Raw genomic sequence first — 26,655 nt, 5'->3', positions numbered from 1 at the left:
ACACTCTGAACCGTTTGAATTATGTCTGAGAGTATAACAGAACTAATTTGGCAGGCAAACTTCCAAACAGGAAGTGAAAAATCTGAAATGGGTCGATGGGAAAGTCATCGCCTATTCAAATCTCTGTCATTTATGGATCTGTATGCACTTCATACGCCTTCCACTAGATGTCAACAGTCAGTAGAACGTCGAATGAAGCCTATAGCATGATGTGGGGCCGGATGGGAGCTATTGGAGTGACTGGTCTGGCAGACTGTTCCTGGCCACGCACGCTAGGCATGTGATGTCCATGTTTGCCATGAGTTATATAGACATGAAGAAATGTTCCGGTTGGGATGTTATTGGATATATATATGATAAAAACATCCTGAAGATTGATTTTCAACTGAGTTTGACCAGTTTATTCGACTTGTAATATCACTTTTTGAAGTTTTCGTTCAACGTTTTCGTTCAAATGCGCAAGTGTTTGGACACGTGTACTACACATGCTAGCCAAAGTTGCTAATTCGACATAAGTAATGGACATTATAAAACAAAACAACGATTTCTTGTGGAACTAGGATTCCTGGCACTGCATTCTGATGAAAGATCATCAAAGGTAAGGGAATATTTATGATGTAATTTCGTATTTCTGTTGACTCCAACATGGTGGAGAATGGCTGAGCGCCGTCTCAGATTGTTGCATGGTGTGCTTTTTTACTAAAGTAAAAAAAAAAAAATCTGACAGCGGTTGCATTAGGAACCAGTGTATCTTTAATTATATGTAAAACGTGTATCTTTCATCAAAGTTTTATGATGAGTATTTCTTTTATTTCACGTGGCTCTCTGTAATTAATTATTAGCATTTCTGAACATGGCGCCAATGTAAACCAAGATTTGTGGCTATAAATATGCACATTATCGAACAAAACATAAATGTATTGTGTAACATGATGTCATATGACTGTCAGCGGAATGTTGGGGGGTTCCGCTAGCGGAATGTCTGTCCTAGACAGGTTTTAACAACTAAATTAGGGTCTGCTGTTCTAACACAAGATATGTTATTGAGACAATCACTACAAAAAAGTTTTGCATAATATGTATGGTTTTGGACAGTGGTGGAAAAAGTATGCAATTGTCATATTTGAGTAAATGTCACGCCCTGACCTTAGAGAGACTTTTTATTTCTCTATTTGGTTAGGTCAGGGTGTGATTTGGGTGGGCATACTAGTTTGTCTATTTCTTTGTTGGCCGGGTATGGTTCTCAATCAAAGGCAGCTGTCTATCGTTGTCACTGATTGGGGATCATACTTAGGCAGCCTGTTTTCCACCTTAGTTTGTCAGATCTTGTTTGTGTGTAGTTGCTTTCGGCACTGCATATAGCTTTACGTTCGTTTTTGTATTTTGTTGTTTTTCGGTGTCATTTCTAACCATGAAAATGTACGCCTACCACACTGCACCTTGGTCTCATTCCAACAATGGACGTAACAGTAAAAGTAAAGATAGAAAATGAATCAAGTAAAAGTAAAAGTCACCCAGTAAAATAATAAGTCTAAAAGTATTTATTTTTAAATATACTTAAGTATCAAAAGTAAATGTAATTGTTAAAATATACGTCGATACGATAAGTCGATACAATAAGTATCGAAAGTAAAAGCATACATCATTTCAAATTTCTAATATTAAGCAAACAAGATGGCAACATTGTTTTATTTACAGATAGCCACGGGCACACCCCAAAACTCAGACATAATTTACAAATGTAGCATGTGTGCTTAGTGAGTGTCGTGCAAGTTCTAAAGAATCAGGAGAGACTTGGATAATTATTCAAGCAATCATACTTTAATATCGATGAATTATTGTAATAATGGAGCTGGTCAACGACCACCCGTATGAGAGCCTGACAATACAGGAAGTGCTGAGGTCTTATACAGTGGATCTAGAAATGCTTAGTCATGGCTGGTTCCACCCCTCCCCAGCAGATCAGGACATCATAAGCCACCTTGTTTCCTTCTTGTGGCCATGTGTATCGGGTCATAGCGCACAAACAACTGATATGGCTATTCTATTGTGATCACTACATCCTATGGATTTGGAAACTGCTTTAAAGAAAATTTCTGCAGCATTAGTAAAGATGTGGTGCTCCATAGTTCCGTTACTCCTCTCGGTTCAAGCCAGCCTCTGTTCTCTTCATATCTCTACACAACTGTGCCCTTGGAAGATAGTAAAAGACAGGATGGACTGAAAAACTGTGGTCACTCTCAGAGGCTCTTTGTCTAGACCGTGTGACTAAGTTGAACAGAGGTAGAGTGGAAAAATGCCAGCTCCTTCTTACAAGACCTTCAAACAGACAGTGGACATCTACAGGTTTACAGTGGTTTGCGAAAGTATTCAACCCCCTTGGCATTTTTCCTATTTTGTTGCCTTACAACTTCGAATTAAAATAGATTTTTTTGGGGGGGGTTGTATCATTTGATTTACACAACATGCCTACAACTTTGACGATGCAAAATATTTTTTATTGTGAAACAAACAAGAAATAAAACAAAAAACAGAAAACTTGAGCATGCATACCTATTCATCCCCCCCCCCCCCCCCAAGTAAATACTTTGTAGAGCCACGTTTTGCAGCAATTACAGCTGCAAATCTCTTGGGGTTTGTCTCTATAAGCTTGGCACATCTAGCCACTGGGATTTTTGCCCATTCTTCAAGGCAGAACTCATCCAGCTCCTTCAAGTTGGATGGGTTCCGCTGGTGTACAGAACTCTTTAAGTCATACCACAGATTCTCAATTTGATTGAGGTCTGGGCTTTGACTAGGCCATCCTAAGACATTTAAATATTTCTCCTTAAACCACTGGAGTGTTGCTTTAGCAGTATGCTTCGGGTCATTGTCCTGCTGAAAGGTGAACCTCCGTCCCAGTCTCAAATCTCTGGAAGACTGAAACAAGTTTCCCACAAGAATTTCCCTGTATTCAACGCCATCCTTTAATTCATACTAGTTTCTCAGTCCCTGCCGATGAAAAATGAGAGGTGATGAGGATGATGAGAGGTGTTGGTTTTGCGCCAGACATAGTGTTTTCCTTGATGGCCAAAAAGCTCAATTCTAATCTCATCTGACCAGAGTACATTCTTCCACATGTTTGGGGAGTCTCCCACATGCCTTTTGGCAAACATGAAATGTTTTTGCTCATTTTTTTCTTTAAGCAATGGCTTTTTTCTGGCCACTCGTCCGTAAAGCCTAGCTCTGTGGAGTGTACGGCTTAAAGTGGTCCTTTGGACAGATACCCCAATCTCCGCTGTGGAGCTTTGCAGCTCCTTCAGGGTTATTTTTGGTCTCTTTGTTGCCTCTCTGATTAATGCCCTACTTGCCTGGTCCATGAGTGTTGGTGGGCAGCCCTCTCTTGGCAGGTTTGTTGTGGTTCTCCGTGGGATGTTCAAAGTTTCGGATATTTTTTTATAACCCAACCCTGATCTGTACTTCTCCACAACTTTGTCCCTGACTTGTTTGGAGAGCTCCTTGGTCTTCATGGTGCTGCTTGCTTGGTGGTGCCCCTTGCTTTGTGGTGTTGCAGACTCTGGGGCCTTTCAGAACAGGTGTATATATCCTGAGATCATGTGACAGATCATGTGACACTTAGATTGCACACAGGTGAACTTTATTTAACTAATTATGTGACTTCTGAAGGTAATTGGTTACAACATATCTTATTTAGGGGCTTCATAGCCAAGGGGGTGAATACATATGCACGCAGTACTACTTAAGTACTTTAAGCCGCTGGTTTTGGAAAATATTTAAGACAGAGACAAAGGCTTTGGTTCTCAAACACAAAACATTGGTTTAATATTTTTATTTTGAAAAAGTACTTAAGATTTTCATGGTGTTTACATAAATTGAAAGCAATTCATCAAGGGGTATATCAAGATGTGATTGACGGGAGACTTTGTTCTGGTTTCTAGCCACGTAGCTAATCATCAGTGTGTATGTACACTCAAAGTACTTGTGCCTTTTTTAATTTGAATTCATTTATGTTGAATAACATAGCGGTATCAATGCTTAAAGGCAAACAGACGTTTGACCCTATATTGAAGACAACATATATAATGGGGACAGAGAAACACAATGGTTTCAAAATATAACATTTCCACACTTTTCAAATATATACCAACTAAATATATAAAACACTGATTAAAATATGTAATCTGTAATTAAAAGATAGAATAAGAACCACTAAATAAATAAAAACTAAATAAATAATATAAATAAATAGAAATCTGTTGGCCCAATCTGAAATGTATCATCATCATTACAAACATATAATTAAGGGGGAGGGGAAGCCTTCAAACCATAGTGTCATGCTAATGCTGGCGACAAGCAGATTGAAGACTGTCGATTGTTAAGAGGAAATTACCATTTGGAAACTATGAATCTTTACGGGTTGGTTATGAAGTCCCAAAAGTGATCATGTAGTAAAGAAAATTTGTCTAGTTACCTATTCATTATAGTGATAAATTATTCTGTCTTCGGCAGGCCATGCATACTCATTCGACCCATATCTCATGTGGTTCCTGTCTAGCATGACTCCTAAATGTATCCTTGCGATATATCATAAATATGATGTAATAAAATATGTTAAAGTCGATGATATTACACAGAGATAACACAAAGGCGGACAGTTGAAAACAAATATGTACTGTATTCACACAAAAGAACAGATTGGATAATGTAACATCTAAAATGTTTACATTATCAACAATGTTTAGAAGGACAAAAATGCAGAAATTGACGAGCATACTAAAACACAATTGAAACATATGAAAAAGCTTTCGCTATGTACCTTTTTTCATATTGGTGCTTTATCTTTGATCCCCAGAATGCACTACCCACAGATGTGTTTTTGAAAGACTGAGTCATATATTCAATCATTCATTCAGTACATATCTCTACAATTTGGACTTGCAAGTCATGAGATGTGACTATAGTGAGAGCAAGAATCGTACTGCTAGTATTGCTTAACCAGAGATTACTAAATACATCTATTATAAAGAACGCAACACACAGAATAATGGCAAGGATATACATAGTGCATTCAGTAAATATCCCAAGATACTAACCGTTACCCATTTTATGAATTCTTCTAAACTCAGCAAAAAAATAAATGTCCCTTTTTCAGGACCCTGTCTTTCAAAGATAATTCGTAAAACTCCAAATAACTTCACAGATCTTCATTGTAAAGGGTTTAAACACTGTTTCCCATGCTTGTTCAATGAACCATAAACAGTGAATGAACATGCACCTGTGGAACGGTTGTTAAGACACAAGCAGCTTACAGATGGTAGGCAATTAAGGTCACAGTTATGAAAACTTAGGACACTAAAGAGGCCTTTCTACTGACTCTGAAAAACACCAAAAGAAAGATGCCCAGGGTCCCTGCTCATCTGCATGAACGTGCCTTAAGCATGCTGCAAGGAGGCATGAGGACTGCAGATGTGGCCAGGGCAATAAATTGCAATGTCCGTACTGTGAGACGCCTAAGACAGCGCTACAGGGAGACAGGATGGACAGCTGATCGTCCTTGCAGTGGCAGACCACGTGTAACAACACCTGCACAGGATCGGTACATCCGAACATCACACCTGCGGGACAGGTACAGGATGGCAACAACAACTGCCCAAATTACACCAGGAATGCACAATCCCCCCATCAGTGCTCAGACTGTCCACAATAGGCTGAGAGAGGCTGGACTGAGAGCTTGTAGGCCTGTTGTAAGGCAGGTCCTCACCAGACATCACCGGCAACAACGTCGCCTATGGGCACAAACCCACCGTCGCTGGACCAGACAGGACTGCCAAAAGTGCTCTTCACTGACGAGTCGCGGTTTTGTCTCACCAAGGGTGATGGTTGGATTTGCGTTTATCGTCAAAGGAATGAGCGTTACACCGAGACCTGTACACTGGAGCGGGATAGATTTGGAGGTGGAGGGTCCGTCATGGTCTGGGCCGGTGTGTCACAGCACCATCGGACTGAGAAGTTGTCATTGCAGGCAATCTCAATGCTGTGCGTTACAGGGAAGACATCCTCCTCCCTCATGTGGTACCCTTCCTGCAGGCTCACCCTGACATGACCCTCCTCAATCCCATTGAGCACGTCTGGGACCTGTTGGATCGGAGGGTGAGGGCTAGGGCCATTCCCCCCAGAATTGTCCAGGAACTTGCAGGTGCCTTGGTGGAAGAGTGTTGGTAACATCTCACAGCAAGAACTGGCAAATCTGGTGCAGTCCATGAGGAGGAGATCCACTGCAGTACTTAATGCAGCTTTTGATCCCCCCCCCCCCCCCCTTTGTTCAGGGACACATTATTCCATTTCTGTTAGTCACATGTCTGTAGAACTTGTTCAGTTTGTGTCTCAGTTGTTGAATCTTGTTATGTTCATACAAATATTTCATCATGTTAGTCAGATTACACATTCAACATTCTTCCTAGGTGATTGACTTGGTAATGAATGTGTTATTAGCTAACGGGCCAAGAAAAGCATAAAAAAATACAAATCCAATTTTATTTGACCATTTGAGTCAACCAAAAGTGAGTGGGGGGAAATCTTGAAATCCTGTATAATATTTTGGTGCTGTGTTAGGTAAACACTAAATACTTTGTTGTATGCACCTTGTTTAGTAGGCTATGACTGCATTACTGTGAATGAGGAGAAATGACATGCACTTGAACACATAAGCAACACCGCAGATTCAGTAGAACACCAGTGTATTGAGCTTACAGTGAGTAGTTCATACAGGTCATTTTAGGTAATGCATAGTGCTGGTGGTTTCTTTTGTTTTAAGGGTCAGGTAGAAATGCCAACAGCGAGATGGAAATGATGAATATATGGACCAGAGTCGTGATGCAGTTCCCTTAAGCACACCAAATGGAAATTAAAGGCACCATTGATATCTTTCTCCATTGAAATACTCTGAACCATTGGTATATAGTATTGTATGGCACTTTCTTTCATGACATGAGCATGTTTGTACACATTTCTATTTATTTATAAAATACTTTATTCACTACTTCGCTAAAATAAATGTTTTCTTTTTTTTTGTGCAAATATTTAATTTATAGAAAATAAAAGTTGAGTAGTGACTTATTTATTTTTGAATCTGACATAAGTATTTTTCTAAGCGATATTTTAAATTTTTGACATTATACAGCAATTGGATCTTGGTTGGCGATGATGCTGGATAACCTGGCTTGCAGGTCATCCTGCGGGGAGAGTCGGAGTGCTGGGTAAGTTCTGCAAATGTCTGTGAGCGGCTCCACACCCGCAGCCATGGAATCCTGTAAGCTCAGGAAGGGCGTGTCCTCTCCCACGCAATAGGACTCCTCCATGTCGCTCTCCGAGCTGCTCCTCGCCGTACTGCTGACTCGCTCGTTGGACTCCGTTTCGTGGCCCGTTGTGTGGCCGTTGAGCTTTGTGCTATTGGCACGGCGGCCATTGTTGCTGTTTGTGAGTTTTTTCGGTAGGCTTTGCGGGGGGAAGGTTGGTACCACAACCGTGGCGGCGACTGCCTCGTACTCCTGCGTGGTCTCGCATTTGTCGTTCTCGACAATCCTCAGCGGGCTGGGCGGGGGGCTGTGGGCCTTGTGGCCATAATTGTAGTGGGCAGAGTTCCTTTTGGACTGGCTGTGGTGGTGGTCGGGGCGCGGCGGCTTGTCACGGGGCCACAGCGTGGTGGTGAACAGCAGGGGGTGCTCCTCTTCGCCAGAGGGGCTGACTGCCACCGAGGGGACTGAGGTGGCCAAGCTGGACAGTGGGGCCGAGATCTCAGAAGGAGGGGAGGCCGGGGTCACGGGAGAGAGCAACTCCACAGGAGACAGGCGTGTTGGGGTGGTCATTGCTGATACATACCTGACAGACAGGACCAAAAGAGAAGCCACTATCGATTAGGAACAGAAAAGTCAGAAAACACAACTGTATGTATGGACAACACTTGAATCCTTATTAGGGACACATACGGTTAACACATGCTTTTTAGCTAAATTAACTAAATCCATAGCATTATATTTTGTTCCCTATAGGTACAGTCAAATCCTCAAGTGCACGTCCGATGAGCGTAGGCTCCTTTACTAAAGTGCAGTGCAATTCACCAGTCTCCACTCAAATACTTTATTTTTTACATTCCTCTACTCTCGTTCAGGATACACATCCATTCCCGATCCATTTCATCAATCAGGTGTAGGACTGTATAGGCCCTTCTCTTTGTATGTGTGGGGAGTACAGAGACACTGATGTGAAGAACACTGGAGCATTTGTCTCCGTGTGCCCTAGCCAGTCATTGGAGTTATGTGCACAGATGGGTCCTCTCTGACTCAGTGTGGCCTGTGATCTTTGCTGCACAGCTCGACTCTGACAACACGGTTACACCTGCGCTCATCAGCACCACATTGGTTTACTAATGAGGATTTATGAAGTCATCATTGTCCATTAGGTTTGATCTAGGAGGGACTGTTTGTGAAGTCTAAATATAGGTGTCATGTGTGCTCCCTCTCCGGCCTCTGGGTCACCAGGCTGCTCATTATGGCGCACACCTGTCACCAGCGTTACGCGCACCTGCACATCATCAGACTCACCTGGACTCCATCACCTTCCTGATTACCTTCCCTATATATGTCACTCCCTTTGGTTCCCTCCCCAGGCGTTATTGTTTCTGTTTCCTGTCTGTGCGTTGTTCGTGTTTCTTGTTTTACATTATGTTGTGTTTATTTATTAAAACACTCCCTGAACTTGCTTCCTGACTCTCAGTGCACACCGTTACAAAAGGACAGCTCATAGGAAACCTCTAATAATTAACAAATAACTATTTCATTCAGAAGAAAGAAAATGATAGCGTGGCAATGGAAATACCACAAATCTTGGATAAAATTTTGATTTACTGTATATTTATAAAAAAATGCCCTGATATATAACATTTATGTTATTCCCTAAAAATGATATCAAGTATAATCTCTAAAATATACATTATTCTTAAATGGATATCTCTATTTAACTCAGGTCATTAAGAAGTGGCAGACACTATCATTAGTCACAAACCCTCCATTAGTTGTATGGGCTGAAGGGAGGTTATTGTGTGTAAAGCAGCACGGAGCACCATCAGCTACATTAAGGCATCTTCCTCCTACCTGTCTCTGAACGGTGAGTCCCTGGAGGAGTCTGGCGTGTCTCGGGTGTTCTTCAGGTCTCTGGCGCCGCCCGTGGCGTCCAAACGACCCCGGTGGATGGGCGTGGCGTGCCGGCTGTTCTCCGTTGATGACATCACCAAGACAGAGCAGCTGTGAGAGAAGGCACACTCGCTGCGGCAGTTGCTCCAGCTGAGGGGAGACAGAGGAGAAGGTAGAGGGTAGACAGAAGAGGGGAATTAATTGCTTCTCTTAAATGACGGCAAAAACACTGGCTGCTTCAGACACTGACGTAAGCTGTAAACATGTTAAAACATGTCTATTGCCAACATGGGTTCAAATACTTTTAGAAATAATTTCAAATACTTCCGCTGGGCTTGATTGAGCTTGCCTGGCTTAATGGACCAACAGAATAGTCCCAAATCTGCTAAAACTGCCTATCTTACACTCCAAGCAGGCTGGCATAAAACCACAAAGTATTTAAAGGATTAAAATAGCACTTAAACCCAGGTTGCTCTACATGGTCAACCTGAGCCTCAGTTGTCCCATAGTAGTTAATGTTGCACTAGAATACATTGTCCACTGCTGTTTTACGGTTCAAGATCACAGAACCGCTTTCCTTGTTGAATCCAGCGTCAATCATTCAGTGAGCGAGGTGATTCGCAGGCAATCATGTAACAAGCCATCTCTTAAAATACGGTGTACCTTTTAGTTCAAATTTTGTTGACAGGCTCACAAGAATATATTCAGAATATTAGGGATCAATGATCAATGAAAGAAAGCCATCTAAATATATGCATATTATATTATATTATTTTATATTATATATGCATCTCTGTTTCAGCACCAATTGGTATATTAGAAAATACTTCGATTTTGTAGATTATTTAAGTTCAGGAAAGTATTAATGTGTCATAAAAAACTGGTTTGGAGAGCCTTTACGCAAATGGTGTTTTTTATTCATTCTGAAAATTGCCACATTCAGTTCTTCAACCCATGGTAATGTTGGAAGATTAGTGTACATAGAATTATAGTAGGGAAAATTGTGTTCAATAGTAGGCTATACACTTGTCTATCTGTAACGGCTTCTGTCGGTGGAAAGAGAGGAGGACCAAAGCGCAGCGTGGTACATTTCCATATTTATTGGAACACTTTTCAATATGAACAAAAAACAATAAACAGACGAAAACCGACGAAGCTACAGTCCTGAACTAGAGAACATAAAACACATGAACGCACGAACAGGAACAATCACCCACAAACAAACAGTGAAAACAGGCTACCTTAATATGGTTCCCAATCAGAGACAATGACAAACACCTGCCTCTGATTGAGAACCATATTAGGCCAAACAACAAACCCAAGATAGAAACACAAAACATAGAATGCCCACCCAGCTTCGATCACGCGGATTGGAATATGTTTCCGCACCGCGTCCAACAACAACATTGAAGAATATGCTGATTCGGTGAGCGAGTTCATTAGGAAGTGCATTGACGATGTCGTACCCACAGCAACGATTAAAACATTCCCAAACCAGAAACCGTGGATTGACGGCAGCATTCGCGTGAAACTGAAAGCGCGAACCACTGCTTTTAACCAGGGCAAGGTGACCGGAAACATGACCGAATACACACAGTGTAGCTATTCTCTCCGCAAGGCTATCAAACAGGCTAAGTCCCAGTACAGAGACAAAATTGAATCGCAATTCAACAGCTCAGACACAAGAGGTATGTGGCAGGGTCTACAGTCTATCACGGATTACAAAAAGAAAACCAGCCCCGTCGCGGACCAGGATGTCTTGCTCCCAGACAGGCTAAATACCTTTTTTGCCCGCTTTGAGGACAATACAGTGCCACTGACACGGCCCGCTACCAAAACCTGCGGGCTCTCCTTCACTGCAGCCGAGGTGAGTAAAACATTTAAACGTGTTAACCCTCGCAAGGCTGCAGGCCCAGACGGCATTCCCAGCCGCGTCCTCAGAGCATGCGCAGACCAGCTGGCTGGTGTGTTTACGGACATATTCAATCAATCCTTATCCCAGTCTGCTGTTCCCACATGCTTCAAGAGGGCCACCATTGTTCCTGTTCCCAAGAAAGCTAAGGTAACTGAGCTAAACGACTACCGCCCCGTAGCACTCACTTCCGTCATCATGAAGTGCTTTGAGAGACTAGTCAAGGACCATATCACCTCCACCCTAACGGACACCCTAGACCCACTCCAATTTGCTTACCGACCCAATAGGTCCACAGACGACGCAATCGCAACCACACTGCACACTGCCCTAACCCATCTGGACAAGAGGAATACCTATGTGAGAATGCTGTTCATCGACTACAGCTCAGCATTTAACACCATAGTACCCTCCAAACTCGTCATCAAGCTCGAGACCCTGGGTCTCGACCCCGCCCTGTGCAACTGGGTCCTGGACTTCCTGACGGGCCGCCCCCAGGTGGTGAGGGTAGGTAACAACATCTCCACCCCGCTGATCCTCAACACTGGGGCCCCACAAGGGTGCGTTCTGAGCCCTCTCCTGTACTCCCTGTTCACCCACGACTGCGTGGCCATGCACGCCTCCAACTCAATCATCAAGTTTGCGGACGACACTACAGTGGTAGGCTTGATTACCAACAACGACGAGACGGCCTACAGGGAGGAGGTGAGGGCCCTCGGAGTGTGGTGTCAGGAAAATAACCTCACACTCAACGTCAACAAAACAAAGGAGATGATTGTGGACTTCAGGGAACAGCAGAGGGAGCACCCCCCTATCCACATCGACGGGTCAGTAGTGGAGAAGGTGGAAAGTTTTAAGTTCCTCGGTGTACACATCACGGACAAACTGAATTGGTCCACCCACACAGACAGCGTTGTGAAGAAGGCGCAGCAGCGCCTCTTCAACCTCAGGAGGCTGAAGAAATTCGGCTTGTCACCAAAAGCACTCACAAACTTCTACAGATGCACAATCGAGAGCATCCTGTCGGGCTGTATCACCGCCTGGTACGGCAACTGCTCCGCACACAACCATAAGGCTCTCCAGAGGGTAGTGAGGTCGGCAGAACGCATCACCCGGGGCAAACTACCTGCCATCCAGGACACCTACACCACCCGATGTCACAGGAAGGCCATAAAGATCATCAAGGACAACAACCACCCAAGCCACTGCCTGTTCACCCCGCTATCATCCAGAAGGCGAGGTCAGTACAGGTGCATCCAAGCAGGGACCGAGAGACTGAAAAACAGCTTCTATCTCAAGGCCATCAGACTGTTAAACAGCCACCACTAACATTTAGCGGCCGCTGCCAACATACTGACTCAACTCCAGCCACTTTAAAAATGGGAATTGATGGAAATTATGTAAAAATGTACCACCAGCCACTTTAAACAATGCCACCTAATATAATGTTTACATACCCTACATTACACATCTCTTATGTATATGTATATACTGTACTCTATATCATCTACTGCATCTTGCCATCTTATGTAATACATGGACCACTAGCCACTTTAAACTATGCCACTTTATGTTTACATACCCTACAGTACTCATCTCATAGGTATATACCGTACTCTATACCATGTACTGCACCATTGCCTATGCCGTTCTGTACCATCACTCATTCATATATCTTTATGTACATATTCTTTATCCCTTTACACTTGCGTGTATAAGGTAGTAGTTGCGGAATTGTTAGGTTAGATTACTTGTTGTTATTACTGCATTGTCGGAACTAGAAGCACAAGCATTTCGCTACACTCGCATTAACATCTGCTAACCATGTGTATGTGACTAATAAAATTTGATTTGATTTTTTTGAAACAGCTCACGTCCTGACCAACTAAACAAAGACTAAACAAAAGAAATAAGGTCAGGAACGTGACACTATCGCTTGCACTAACCATGGAACTGTGTGATGACACGGCCAAGTATTGCGCAATGCGTCGGGTTCAAACTGTTCAACAACTGCTCCATAACAATTGAATTAGCCAACATGGCTTTTTTTATATTATCAACTGTAACTAATGATCCTCAGCAACAACCACATGGCCACGACAGTGTTTACAGAGGAAGCAAATTCATGTAAACGAAACAATGGAATTAGATGGAATGATAATGTTGGCTATACAGTACCAGCTGAAGGGCACTAACAATAGTTGTGTGGTTATTAGGCCTAATGATGGTAGATATTGATAGTCATACAGGGCTCCACGAGTGGGTTAAAGGTGGCTTAGCACCCTCAGTTCCAACTTGTGCCCCCTCAGTTTTAGTTTTATGTCCCTATATAAAAATAGCAACAAAAAAACTTTAAATGATTGAGTGACAGGTTGGTGCTAAATAAATCGGTATACTCTGCTGCGCTGTCAGCACAATGGACAGAGCGCGCCTTGGTGTGTGTATGGGGGCTATGGAAAGCCACTGGGGTGGTTAGGTATGACTCCTTTTGCGTTTCCATAAAAAGAAGGAAAAAACACGGTAGGCTAAGTGAGTAATGTGATACGCCTCCGCTTGTAATATTTGAATTATGTTTATAAGGGCGGAGTCAGGTTTACCAGTCAGGCCCTGGTGAGGACGCCGTGTTGGAGGCCAAGCTGTCTCTTTCCTGCTCCTCTGCTGTTCTTATAGGGGGCCCTATGATAGGGCGTGTGAGGTTTTCATCCCGACATTGACGGATACTGAATTGATTGTGAACAAGCTCTCTCCAGAGCCTAGAGAGGAGAGGGTGTGCTCTGACCCTTTCCCCAAGCTTGGAGAGAAAATGACTGCACTGCAAAAAATGTTCCTTGGTTTGGAACGGACGTTGTGTTGGGGGGTCTGGAGACAACCCAAGGATTCGCCGTGTATCGTTTTGTAGAGAACACTCCCTTACCTGCTTCAACAAAAGCCCATGTGGGGAAGTTTGTGCCCTCGCATTGCCAAAAGGGTAGTGGACAGTGTTTAGGGCCTGGGGAAGGAGTTCATCTGCCTCGGGGCAACTGCTATGATGTTCATTTTTTGCTCCACTTATCTACATTCACCAAATGGACATACCATATTGGTCAATATGAATCATGTACCCAGTGCTCGTTTGGAATGTACCATTCTGCCTTGCTGTCACAAGTTTGGGTAGTGTGTCCGTTTAAGAGGGGTGGTCAGAATATACCGAACCGTAATGATTTCATTTGAAGGGAAAATGACCAAAGCTATGTCCTGGCAATGTTTGAGGTTACTGCTTATGTGTGAGGAATGTGTCTCGAACATAATTGAAAATGTCGAGACCAGAATAGGGGGGGGGGGGCAAACACTGCCAGAAGGCCCTTATTTTACGCTGATGCAGCGCAAGGGAGATAGGTTGTTGTGAAATCTGTAGCCTGTCACTTCAAAAGCACGCAATGATCTCAAGAGTCTCTGCATTTGAACTTGTGTTTATTGTGATATAGCGTGATATAAGCAGAATTCAATATAATTCCAATGCAAGAACCCCAATAAATGTAGCCCCCTCATCGATTTCAACTGCCCCCTGGCGCCGGGTCTGCTGATAGTGGCTAACATTTAACATGAAAGAAATAGGAAACAGAGAAAATTGGGGTAGCTTATGATTACGACATTCGAGAGTGCCCATCCCTGTAAGTTTGCATTTGTTTTTGTATTTATTATGGATCCCCATTAGCTGATTCCAAAGCAGCAGCTACTCTTTCTGGGGTCCAGCTAAATTAAGGCAGTTTATAAAATTTAAAACATTACAATACATTCACAGATTTCAAAACAGACTGTGTGCCCTCAGGCCCCTACTCCACCACTACCACATATCTACAATACTAAATCCATGTGTATGTATAGTGCATATGTTATTGTGTGTGTGTGTGTGTGTGTGTGTGTGTGTGTGTGTGTGTGTGTGTGTGTGTGTGTGTGTGTGTGTGTGTGTGTGTGTGTGTGTGTGTGTGTGTGTGTGTGTGTGTGTGTGACAATGTTTGTGTTGCTTACAGTCCCCGCTGATCCATGTGTTCCATTTTACCTGTTTTTTAAATCTAATTTACTGCTTGCATCAGTTACTTGAGGGAGTGTTATCTCCATGTGGAATAGAGTTCCATGTAGTCATGGCTCTATGTAGTACTGTGTACCTCCCATAGTGTATTCTGGACTTGGGGACTGTGAAGAGACCTCTTGTGGCATGTCTTGTGGGGTATGCATGGGTGTCCGAGCTGTGTGCCAGTAGTTTAGACAATTAGGTTAGAATTGTGGAGAGTTATACCATAGAAACCAAATAATAATTACAGGATAAGCTATTTCTCATATATCTCAGATGTATTCATGGACATTTACAGAGAAAAAAAAAACATAAAATAATTTTTTGTTTTTTTATTTATTATGGATCCCTAATAGGTGCTGCCAAGGCAGCAGCTACTCTTCCTGCGGTCCAGCAAAATTATGGCAGTTTATACCATTTTAAAAACATTATAATGCATTCACAGATTTCACAACACACTGTGTGCCCTCAGGCCCCTACTCCACCACTACAACATATCTACAGTACTAAATAGATGTGTATGTATAGTGCGTATGTTATCGTGTGTGTGTGTGCATGTGTCTGTGCCAATGTTTGTGTTGCTTCACAGTCCCCGCTGTTCCATAAGGTGTTTTTAAATCTAATTTTACTGCTTGCATCAGTTACTTGATGTGGAATAGAGTTCCATGTAGTCATTGCTCTATGTAGTACTGTGCGCTTCCCATAGTCTGTTCTGGACTTGGGGACTGTGAAGAGACCTCTTGTGGCATGTCTTGTGTGGTATGCATGGGTGTCTGAGCTGTGTGCCAGTAGTTTAGACAGACAGCTCGGTGCCTGCAACATGTCACTACCTCTCATAAATACAAGCAGTGATGAAGTCAATCTCTCCTCCACTTTCAGCCAGGAGAGATGGACATGCATATTATTAATATTAGCTAACTGTGCACATCTAAGGGCTAGCAGTGCTGCCCTGTTCTGAGCCAACTGCAATTTTCATTTTTGTGGCACCTGACCACACAACTGAACAGTAGTCAAGGTGCGACAAAACTAGGGACTGCCTGGTTGATAATGTTGACTTCTCGCCGTCTAAGCTACTACTGCATCAATATGTTTTGACCATGACAGTTTACAATATAGTGTTACTCCAAGCAGTTTAGTCATCTCAACTTGCTCAATTTCCACATGATTTATTACAAGATTTAGTTGAGGTTTAGCGTTTAGTGAGTGTTTTGTTCCAAATGCAATGCTTTTAGTTTTAGAAATATTTAGGGCTAACTTATTCCTTGCCACCCACTCTGAAACTAACTGCAGCTCTTTGTTGAGTGTTGCAGTCATTTCAGTCACTGTAGTAGCTGACATGTATAGTGTTGAGTCATCCGCATACATAGAAACTCTGGCTTAACTCAGTCAGTGGCATGTCGTTAGTAAAAATTGAAAAAAGCAAGGGTCCTAAACAGCTACCCTGGGGAATTCCTGATTCTAACTGGATTATATTTGATAGGCTTCCATTAAAGAACACCCTCTGTGTTCTGTTAGACAAGTAACTCTTTATCCACATTATAGCAAGGGGTGTAAAGTCATAACACAGATGTTTTTCCAGCAGCAGACTATGATCGATAATGTCAAAAGCTGCAGTCTAACAAGACAGCCCCCACAATCATTTTATCATCAATCATCAGTCATTTGTGTAAGTGCTGTGCTTGTTGAGAGTACTTTCCTATAAGCATGCTGAAAGTCTGTTGTCAATTTGTTTACTGTAAAATAGCATTGTATCTGGTCAAACATAATTTTTTCCAGAAGTTTACTAAGGGTTGGTAACAGGCTGATTGGTCAGCTATTTGAGCTAGTAAAGGGGACTTTACTATTCTTGGGTAGCGGAATGACTTTAGCTTCCATCCAGGCCTGAGGGCACACGCTCTCTAGTGGGCTTAAATTGAAGATGTGGCAAATAGGAGTGGCATTATCGTCTGATATTATCCTCAGTAATTTTCCATCCTGATTGTTAGACCCTGGTGGCTTGTCATTGTTGATAGACACCATAGTTGTTTCACCTCTTCCACACTGACTTTACAGAATTCATAAGTACAATTATTGTCTTTCATAATTTGGTCCGATATACTTGGATGTGTAGTGTCAGTGTTTGTTGCTGGCATGTCATCCCTAAGTTCGCTTATCTTGCCTGTAAAGAAGTCATTAAAGTAGTTTGCAGTATCAGTGGGCTGTGTGATGAATGAGCCATCTGATTCAATAAATGAAGGAGCAGAGCTGGCTTTGTTCCCCAAAATGTAATTTAAGGTGCCCCAAAGCTTTTTACTATCATTCTTGATATTGTTTCATGGTGTAGTTTATTTTTATTTAGTTTTGTCACACCCTGGCCTTAGTTAACTTTGTTTTCATTATTATTTTAGGTAGGTCAGGGTGTGACATGGGGAAGTTTGTGTGTTTTTGTATTGTCTAGGGTGTTGTATGGTTTAGGGGGTTAAATAGAGTAGATGGGTTAGTGTTCAGTGTAGGTGTCTAGAAGAGTCTATGGTTGCCTGAATTGGTTCTCAATCAGAGACAGCTGGTTATTGTTGTCTCTGATTGGGAGCCATATTTAAGGCAGCCATAGGCTTTAGCTGTTTGTGGGTAATTGTCTATGTTGAACGTTTGTAGCTTGTGTGTGCACTAACGTTTGTAGCTTCACGGTCGTTTGTTGTTTTGTTTCTGTTTATGTATAGTGTTCGTTTCGTTTTGTCTTCATCTCCAATAAAAGAAGATGTCTTCATTTCCCGCTGCGCATTGGTCCTCTCTCTCACCCACTTATTATGACGATCGTGACAACTTATTATGACGATCGTGACAAGTGCCAATCTTTTGGGCTGCCAGACTTAATTGTCATACCTTTTGCCTCATCCCTCTCAACCATAAAATGTTTCAATTCCTCATCAATTCAAGGGGATTTTTATAGTCAGTTTTTATAGTAATTTTCTTAATGGGTGCGTGCTTATTAGTAACTGGAATAAGTAGTTTCATAAATGCGTCAAGTGCAGCGTCTGGTTGCTCCTCATTACACACCACGGACCAGCAAATATTCTTTACATCATCAACATATGAATCACTAAAAAACTTATTTTATGACCTCTTATACACTATATTAGGCCCAGCCTTTGGAACTTTGGTTTTCCTAGATATGGCTATTTATATTGTGATCACTACATCCTATTGGATTTGGATACTGCTTTAGAGCAAACATCTGAAGCGTTAGTAAAAATGTGATCAATACATGTTGATGATTTAATTCCTGTGCGGTTGTAACTACCCTGGTAGGTTGACTGACAACCTGATCCAGGTTGCAGGCACTGGTTACAGTATGAAGTTTATTCATGAGTGGGCTGCTTGATGAGAGCCAGTCAGTATTTAAATCACCCAGAAAATATACTTCTCTGTTGATATCATATACATTATCAAACATTTCACACATATTATCCAGATAGTGACTGTTAGCACTTGGTGGTCTATAGTAGCTTCCCACAATAATGGGCTTTAGGGGAGGCAGATAAACCTGTAGCCATATTACTTCAACAATATTCAACATTAGATTGTCTCTAAGCTTTACAGGAATGTGGTTCTGAATATAGACCGCAACACCGCCTCCTTTGGCATTTCTTTCTTTTCGGTAGATGTTATAACCATGTTTGCCTACCACTGTATCATCAAAGCTATTATCTAAGTGAGTTTCAGAGATAGTCAGAATATGAATGTCATCTGTCACAAGCAAGTTATTGACTTCATGAACCTTGATTCTCAGGCTACATAAGTTAAAAGGCTGTACAGTTTCAATTCTGCATAATGGCACAGCATTTCATAAGCTGTACTGTGGGAAATGGATATGTTGACATGCTTCAGTATGCTACAATATGACTGGTTTCACATCTCCATCGATTATAAGGTAATATAAATCTAAAACAAGTGTCATTTATATATACACAACTCCCTTATCGAAAACGGATTACTCATTTACCTAGCTCTTATCAAGTTGTAAATTACAGTGCATGGAGAATGATGTTATTTCTATCGGAAAGCATAAAGTAGATGCTATTTCTACTTGGAACCGGTAGATTCACTAGATCAGGGGTGTCAAACTCATTTCGCATCGTGGGCCACATACGGCCTAGGGAGATGTCAAGTGGGCCGGACCATTAAAATTATACCATACTCTGCTATAAATAACCAAAATATCATGTCTTTCCTTTGTTTTGGTGTAAAGAAGCACAAGAACATTAGGAAAATATTGAAATTTAATGAACTATCCTTTTACAAAACATTTCATGAAACACCTCATATTTCCTTAGACAAATGTGCAATTTACTTTTATCATTCACAAATATGCATTGCAACTGATCCCACTGATTGTACAAAGGCACAAAACTTTAATTGGTACTGAAAAATATAGTAATGCACTTTAAGATTAAATGAGACTTTTAAAGAAAGGAATTTTTAAACCACTTACACATACGCATATAAAATCTAAATGTAATCCCTGCGTACACCTTACAAACTAAGGAGAGTGATTTCAAATGTGTAATGAAGAAAGTGTTCGCCTGTCCTGTAAATCTGTAAACTTCATACATGAAACATACATACACATACAATACATACTGAAAATTTATGGAGTTGTATGAACAGTAGAATTCCATCACACAACTTTTGTTTTGAAGCTGCTGACTAACATTAAAGTGCACATTTTTTAAATCACCACAGTAAGGATTCATCTTCACAGAGCTGTATTCTTTCAATGCAAACAGTATCTAAGGCAGCATTTTAAAGGTGTTAGTCTAGTCTGGACTTGTATTTGTTCCTGAAACTTGGCATCTTTTGGCCTGTACAAGTGCATCAACACCAGGTGTCATGTCCTGACTAGCTGTCACTTTCAGAATGTCATTTAAGTGCTTGTTTGTGAGCCTTGAACGCATTTTTGCTTATCTCTTCTCAGTTGTCCTTGCAAGCCGTCATATTTTTCGCTGTGATGAGTCTCGTAGTGGCGTCGAATATTATATTCCTTCAATACCGAAACTTGTTGCAAACACACCAAGCACGAAGGTTTTCCGTGCATCTCTGTAAATAAATAGGACGTGGTCCATTTTTCTTTGAAAATTCTACACTCCTTATCTACTTTTCTCCGTTTGGATAACGACATTTTGGCTAATGAGGGTGTAGCGGAGAGGTAGAGACCAAGGTATTAACAACGTCGTAACAAGCAGCAGATGGCGCATTGATACCGTCTGCTGTTTTCAGTCTGTCTCAGTGATGTGGCTTGTCTTCTACTCTGATGGAAAGAGTGCGCCCCTTAGCGGATAATCCATGAATTGCAGTGAATTAAAAATATTAATTCCATGTCTTTTATGCATTTTTTCCACTTTCAAATTATCCTGCGGGCCTGATCGAACCTCCTTGGGGGCCGGTTCCGGCCCGCGGGCCGTATGTTTGACACCCCTGCACTAGATGTTATTCATGGTTTCCTCGCGTGTAAAGGTGGTGGAATTATAAGGGCATTAAGTTGAAGGTCAGAATACGGCGTATCTGTAGATACACTTCCTCTATTCGGTCTCCACCCCAAACGGAGAGCAGGTGAAAAAACACACTATTCTCATGCTTAAGTTCAAGGTCCGAATACGCATGGAGAGAAAAGATCCTAAAAAGATCATTACGTTCAATTGACGTGCCTTAACTGGGGTCGGAATTCAACCCCAATGTCAATTCATTGCTTTTCAAACCCCTGACATAAACGGAGGGGAAAGAGGAAAGGAGGAAAAGCGGAGGTCGGCTGGGGTGAAATGAGAAGGACTTCGATTAAGATAGCGTAGAGAGGCTGTAATGCATCTTGACAGTTGTGACAGATTGAAGGAGATGAAAAGAACATTATATAAAAGCACTTTATCTTAGACACATTATTACGGTGTCTTCTTAGAGCAAGCGCTATTGCTCATCTCTTTTTAAAAGCGGACGACTTTTACAGATGGGAGGAGAGGAAGGAAAGGAAAAAGGAAAGCTGTCGTGTCGGATTGTATAGGGTTACCTTTGACTGGAGGTGTGGGTGACCGTTGTGGATTGATGCACTGATGATGTGTACTGGCTCGTGGAGAAAGGCATTTCCGTTTCCTTCACGAGTAGATGCTGTGTGGGCAATGCATTTTTAGACACAAATTGCTATAAGAAGGGAAACGGGAAACAATCAAAAGAAGCGTCAATAATAAGGTCATGAAATCACGTTCACAATATGAAATGTGCAGATACTGTAGCTCTATGTACTCTGAAACAAGTCAACAAAAATATATACAGTGCCTTAAGAAAGTATTCAAACCCCTTGACTTTTTCCACATTTTGTTGTTTTATAGCCTGAATTTAAAATGGATTAAATTGAGATTGTGTCACTGCCCTACACACACACACAACAGCCCATAATGTCAACGTTGAATAACGTTTTTTCGAAAGGAAGGAAACCGCTCAGGGATTTCACCATGAGGTCAATGGTGACTTTAAAACAGTTACAGAGTTTAATGGCTGTGATAGGAGAAAACTGAGGATGGATCAACAACATTGTAGTTACTCCACAATACTAACCTAAATGACAGGATGAAAAGGAAGCCTGTACAGAATAAAAATATTCCAAAACATGCATCCTGTTTGCAATAAGGCACTAAAGTAAAACTGCAAAAAATTGAGCTTAGAAATTAACTTTATGTCCTGAATACAAAGCGTTATGTTTAGGGCAAATCCAACACAAAACATCACTGCATCATGTTATGGGTATGCTTGTCATCGGCAAGGACTAGGGAGTTTTTCCAGGATAAAACGAAACGGAATAGGGCTAAGCACAGGCACAATTCTAGTGGAAACCCTGGTTCAGTCTGCTTTCCAACAGACACTGGGAGACAAATTCACCTTTCAGCAGGACAATAACCTAAAACACAAGGCCAAATGTACACTGGAGTAGCTAACCAAGATAACATTGAATGTTCCTGAGTGGCCTAGTTACAATTTTGACTTAAATCTATCGCAAGACTTGAAAATGGCTGTCTAGACATAATCAACAACCAACTTGACAGAGCTTGAAGAATTAAAAAAATAATAATGTACCAATACTGTGCAATCCAGGTGATCAAATATTGTTATCCACGTCGGCACCAACGATGTTAGGATGAAACAGTCAGATGTCACCAAGCGCAACATAGCTTCAGTGTGTAAATCAGCTAGAAAGATGTGTTGGCATTGAGTAATTGTCTCTGGCCCATTCCCAGTTAGGGGGAGTGATGAGCTCTACAGCAGAGTCTCACAACTCAATCGCTGGTTGAAAACTGTTTTCTGCCATTCCCAAAAGATAGAATTAGTAGATAATTAGGGGGACTCAACCACAAACAGGACCAAGCCTGGCCTGTTGAGGAGTGACCCCCCTAGCTGGAGGGGTGCTCTCGTCTACGAACATAGACAGGGCTCTAACTCCCCTAGCTCCACAATGAAATAGGGTGCAGGCCAGGCAGCAGGCTGTTAGCCAGCTTAGTGGAGTCTGCCACTAGCACAGTCAGTGTAGTCAGCTCAGCTATCCCCATTGAGACCGTGTCTGTGCCTCAACCTAGGTTGGGCAAAACTAAACATGGCGGTGTTCGCCTTAGCAATCTCACTAGAATAAAGTCCTCCTCCATTTCTGCCATTATTGAAAGAGATTGGGATAACTCACATCTCAAAATAGGGCTACTTAATGTTAGATCACTCACTTCCAAGGCAGTTATAGTCAATGAACTAATCACTGATCATAATCTTGATGTGATTGGCCTGACTGAAACATGACTTAAGCCTGATGAATTTACTGTGCTAAATGAGGCCCCACCTCACCTTACCATATCCCCCGCGCATCCCGCAAAGACGGAGGTGTTGCTAACATTTACGATAGCAAATTTCAATTTACAAAAAACCCCCGACGTTTTCGTCTTTTGAGTTCCTAGTCATGAAATCTATGCAGCCTACTCAATCACTTTTTCTAGCTACTGTTTACAGGCCTCCTGGGCCATATACAGCGTTCCTCACTGATTTCCCTGAATTCCTATCGGACCTTGTAGTCATAGCACCTTCCTGAAGACAAACAATGTATATGAAATGCTTCAGTCTGGTTTTAGACCCCATCATAGCACTGAGACTGCACTTGTGAAGGTGGTAAATGACCTTTTAATGGTGTCAGACCGAGGCTCTGCATCTGTCCTCATGCTCCTAGACCTTAGTGCTGCTTTTGATACCATCAATCACCACATTCTTTTGGAGAGATTGGAAACCCAAATTGGTCTACACGGACAAGTTCTGGCCTGGTTTAGATCTTATCTGTCGGAAAGATATCAGTTTGTCTCTTTGGATGGTTTGTCCTCTGACAAATCAAGTCGCTCTGGATAAGAGCGTCTGCTAAATGACTTATATGTAAATGTAAATTTCGGTGTTCCTCAAGATTCCATTTTAGGAGCACTATTGTTTTCACTATATATTTTACCTCTTGGGGATGTCATTCAAAAACATAATGTTAACTTTCACTGCCTTGCGGATGACACAGCTGTACATTTCGATGAAATATGGTGAAGCCGCAAAATTGCCCTCACTGGAAGCCTGTGTTTCAGACATAAGGAAGTGGATGGCTGCAAACTTTCTACTTTTAAACTCGGACAAAACAGAGATGCTTGTTCTAGGTCCCAAGAAACAAAGAGATCTTCTCTTGAATCTGACAATGAATCTTGATGGTTGTACAATCGTCTCAAATAAAACTGTGAACGACCTCTGCGTTACTCTGGACCCTGATCTCTCTTTTGACGAACATATCAAGACTGTTTCAAGGACAGCTTTTTTCCATCTACGTAACATTGCAAAAATCTGAAATTTTCTGTCCAAAAATTCATCCATGTAGAAAAATGTAGCCATGCTTTTGTCACTTCTAGGTTAGACTACTGCAATGCTCTACTTTCCGGCTACCCGGATAAAGCACTAAATAAACTTCAGTTAGTGCTAAATACAGCTGCTAGAATCCTGACTAGAACCCCAAAATTTGATCATATTACTCCAGTACTAACCTCCCTACACTGGCTTCCTGTTAAGGCAAGGGCTGATTTCAAGGTTTTACTGCTAACCTACAAAGCATTACATGGGCTTGCTCCTACCTATCTTTTCGATTTGGTCCTGCCGTACATACCTACACGTACGCTACGGTCACAAGACGCAGGTCTCCAAATTGTCCCTATAATTTCTAAGCAAACAGCTGGAGGCAGGGCTTTCTCCTATGGAGCTCCATTTTTATGGAATGGTCTGCCTACCCATGTGAGAGACGCACACTCGGTCTCAACCTTTAAGTCTTTATTGAAGACTCATCTCTTCTGTAGGACCTATGATTGAGTGTAGTCTGGCCTAGGAGTGTGAAGGTGAATGGAAAGGCACTGGAGCAACGAACCGCCCTTGCTGTCTCTGCCTAACCAGTTCCCCTCTCTCCACTGGGATTCTCTGCCTCTAACCCTATTACAGGGGCTGAGTCACTGGCTTACTGGTGCTCTTCCATGCCGTCCCTAGGAGGGGTGCATCACTTGAGTGGGTTGCGTCAATGACGTGGTCTTCCTGTCTGGGTTGGCGCCCCCCCTTGGGTTGTGCCGTGGCGGAGTTCTTTGTGGGCTATACTCGGCCTGGTCTCAGTTGGTGATTGAAGATATCCCTCTAGTGGTGTGGGGGCTGTGCTTGGCAAAGTGGGTGGGGTTATATCCTTCCTGTTTGGCCCTGTCCGGGGGTATCATCGGATGGGGCCACAGTGTCTCCTAATCCCTCCTGTCTCAGCCTCCAGTATTTATGCTGCAGTAGTTTGTGTCGGGGGGCTAGGGTCAGTCTGTTATATCTGGAGTATTTCTCCTGTCTTATCCGGTGTCCTGTGTGAATTTAAGTATGCTCTCTCTTTCTCAATTTCTTCCTTTCTCTCTCTCGGTGGACCTGAGCCCTAGGACCATGCCTCAGGACTACCTGGCATGATGACTCCTTGCTGTCCCCAGTCCACCTGGCCGTGCTGCTACTCCAGTTTCAACTGTTCTGCCTGCGGCTATGGAACCCTGACCTGTTCACCGGACGTGCTTCCTGTCCCAGACCTGCTGTTTTCAACTCTCTAGAGACAGCAGGAGCGGTAGAGATACTCTCAATGATTGGCTATGAAAAGCCAATTGACATTTACTCATTACATTTACATTTACATTTAAGTCATTTAGCAGACGCTCTTATCCAGAGCGACTTACAAATTGGTACATTCACCTTATGATATCCAGTGGAACAACCACTTTACAATAGTGCATCTAACTCTTTTAAGGGGGGGGGTTAGAAGGATTACTTTATCCTATCCTAGGTATTCCTTAAAGAGGTGGGGTTTCAGGTGTCTCCGGAAGGTGGTGATTGACTACGCTGACCTGGCGTCGTGAGGGACGTGAGCACTCCTGAGGTGCTGACCTGTTGCACCCTCGACAACTACTGTGATTATTATTATTTGACCATGCTGGTTATTTATGACCATTTGAACATCTTGGTCATGTTCTGTTATAATCTACACCCGGCACAGCCAGAAGAGGACTGGCCACCCCTCATAGCCTGGTTCCTCTCTAGGTTTCTTCCTAGGTTCTGGCCTTTCTAGGGAGTTTTTCCTAGCCACTGTGCTTCTACACCTGCATTGCTTGCTGTTTGGGGTTTTAGGCTGGGTTTCTGTACAGCACTTTGATATATCAGCTGATGTAAGAAGGGCTATATAAATACATTTGATTTGATTTGATTTGAAAATCTCTTAGATACTCCCCAGAAAGTCTCAACGCTGTAATTGCTTCCAAAAGGTGTTTCTAACATGAATTGACTCAGGGGGTTGAATACTTATCTAATCAATATATATTAATGTATTATTATTCTTTTATTCTTTTTTTTACAAATGTTTAAAAAATTCTTAGACTTTGACAGAGTGCTTTGTATAGCTCATTGACAATAAAATACAATTAAACCCATTTTAATCCCATCTTGTAACACAACAAATGTGGAAAAAGTCAAGGGGTGTGAATACTTTCTGAAATCAATGAACATTTGAAAGTTAGCGTGAGAGTTGCTTAGTCACCATATAAGGTGTAAGCTACGTGAGTGACTTACATTGACAAACTGGACGTTTTCAAGGGAAGGGTTATAAATCGGAGGTCCATTAGCCATACTAGCCATGGTGTTTCTCTCATTTCGTAGGCTCTGCCTCAGAAGATGATGGAGCTTTTTCCTCTGCTTTCTGTGCACGTAAAGACAAACTGAATTGTGAGAATGACCAGCCATTTAGCCAATCCAAAAATCAGAGGGATGACAGATTTTGTCAAAGGTTGACATCAGAGGTTGTGAATCGACCCCAAAAAATATTTAAATGTTCAAATGTGCAGGCTATTACCTCAGAGAAAACTACAAGTTACGTAATAAGGATACTAGTAAATAATGATTTTGAGTTTAGCGTAAAAATGTGACGTGAA

At 42.1% G+C, this 26,655-nt stretch overlaps 1 protein-coding gene across 1 annotated transcript in view; it reads right to left on the bottom strand.

Annotated features, from left to right (window-relative positions):
* Positions 1-3,814: 3,814 nt before the first annotated feature.
* Positions 3,815-26,655, bottom strand: part of LOC129863652 (pro-neuregulin-1, membrane-bound isoform-like) — a 63,779-nt gene continuing 40,938 nt past the window's right edge. The window contains exons 5-8 of the mRNA XM_055935778.1: positions 26,297-26,423; positions 21,189-21,286; positions 9,150-9,338; positions 3,815-7,878 (exon numbers count right to left, since the gene is read on the bottom strand). Coding sequence (XP_055791753.1) covers positions 7,173-7,878; positions 9,150-9,338; positions 21,189-21,286; positions 26,297-26,423 — 1,120 coding nt within the window. The 3' untranslated portion in view covers positions 3,815-7,172. The remainder of the gene's footprint in view (positions 7,879-9,149; positions 9,339-21,188; positions 21,287-26,296; positions 26,424-26,655) is intronic.

Source organism: Salvelinus fontinalis, chromosome 10 (assembly GCF_029448725.1).
Source record: "Salvelinus fontinalis isolate EN_2023a chromosome 10, ASM2944872v1, whole genome shotgun sequence".
Taxonomy (NCBI): Eukaryota; Metazoa; Chordata; class Actinopteri; order Salmoniformes; family Salmonidae; genus Salvelinus; species Salvelinus fontinalis.
Note: the sequence above shows the minus strand (reverse complement) of the source record. Positions and strands in the feature narration are given on the sequence as shown.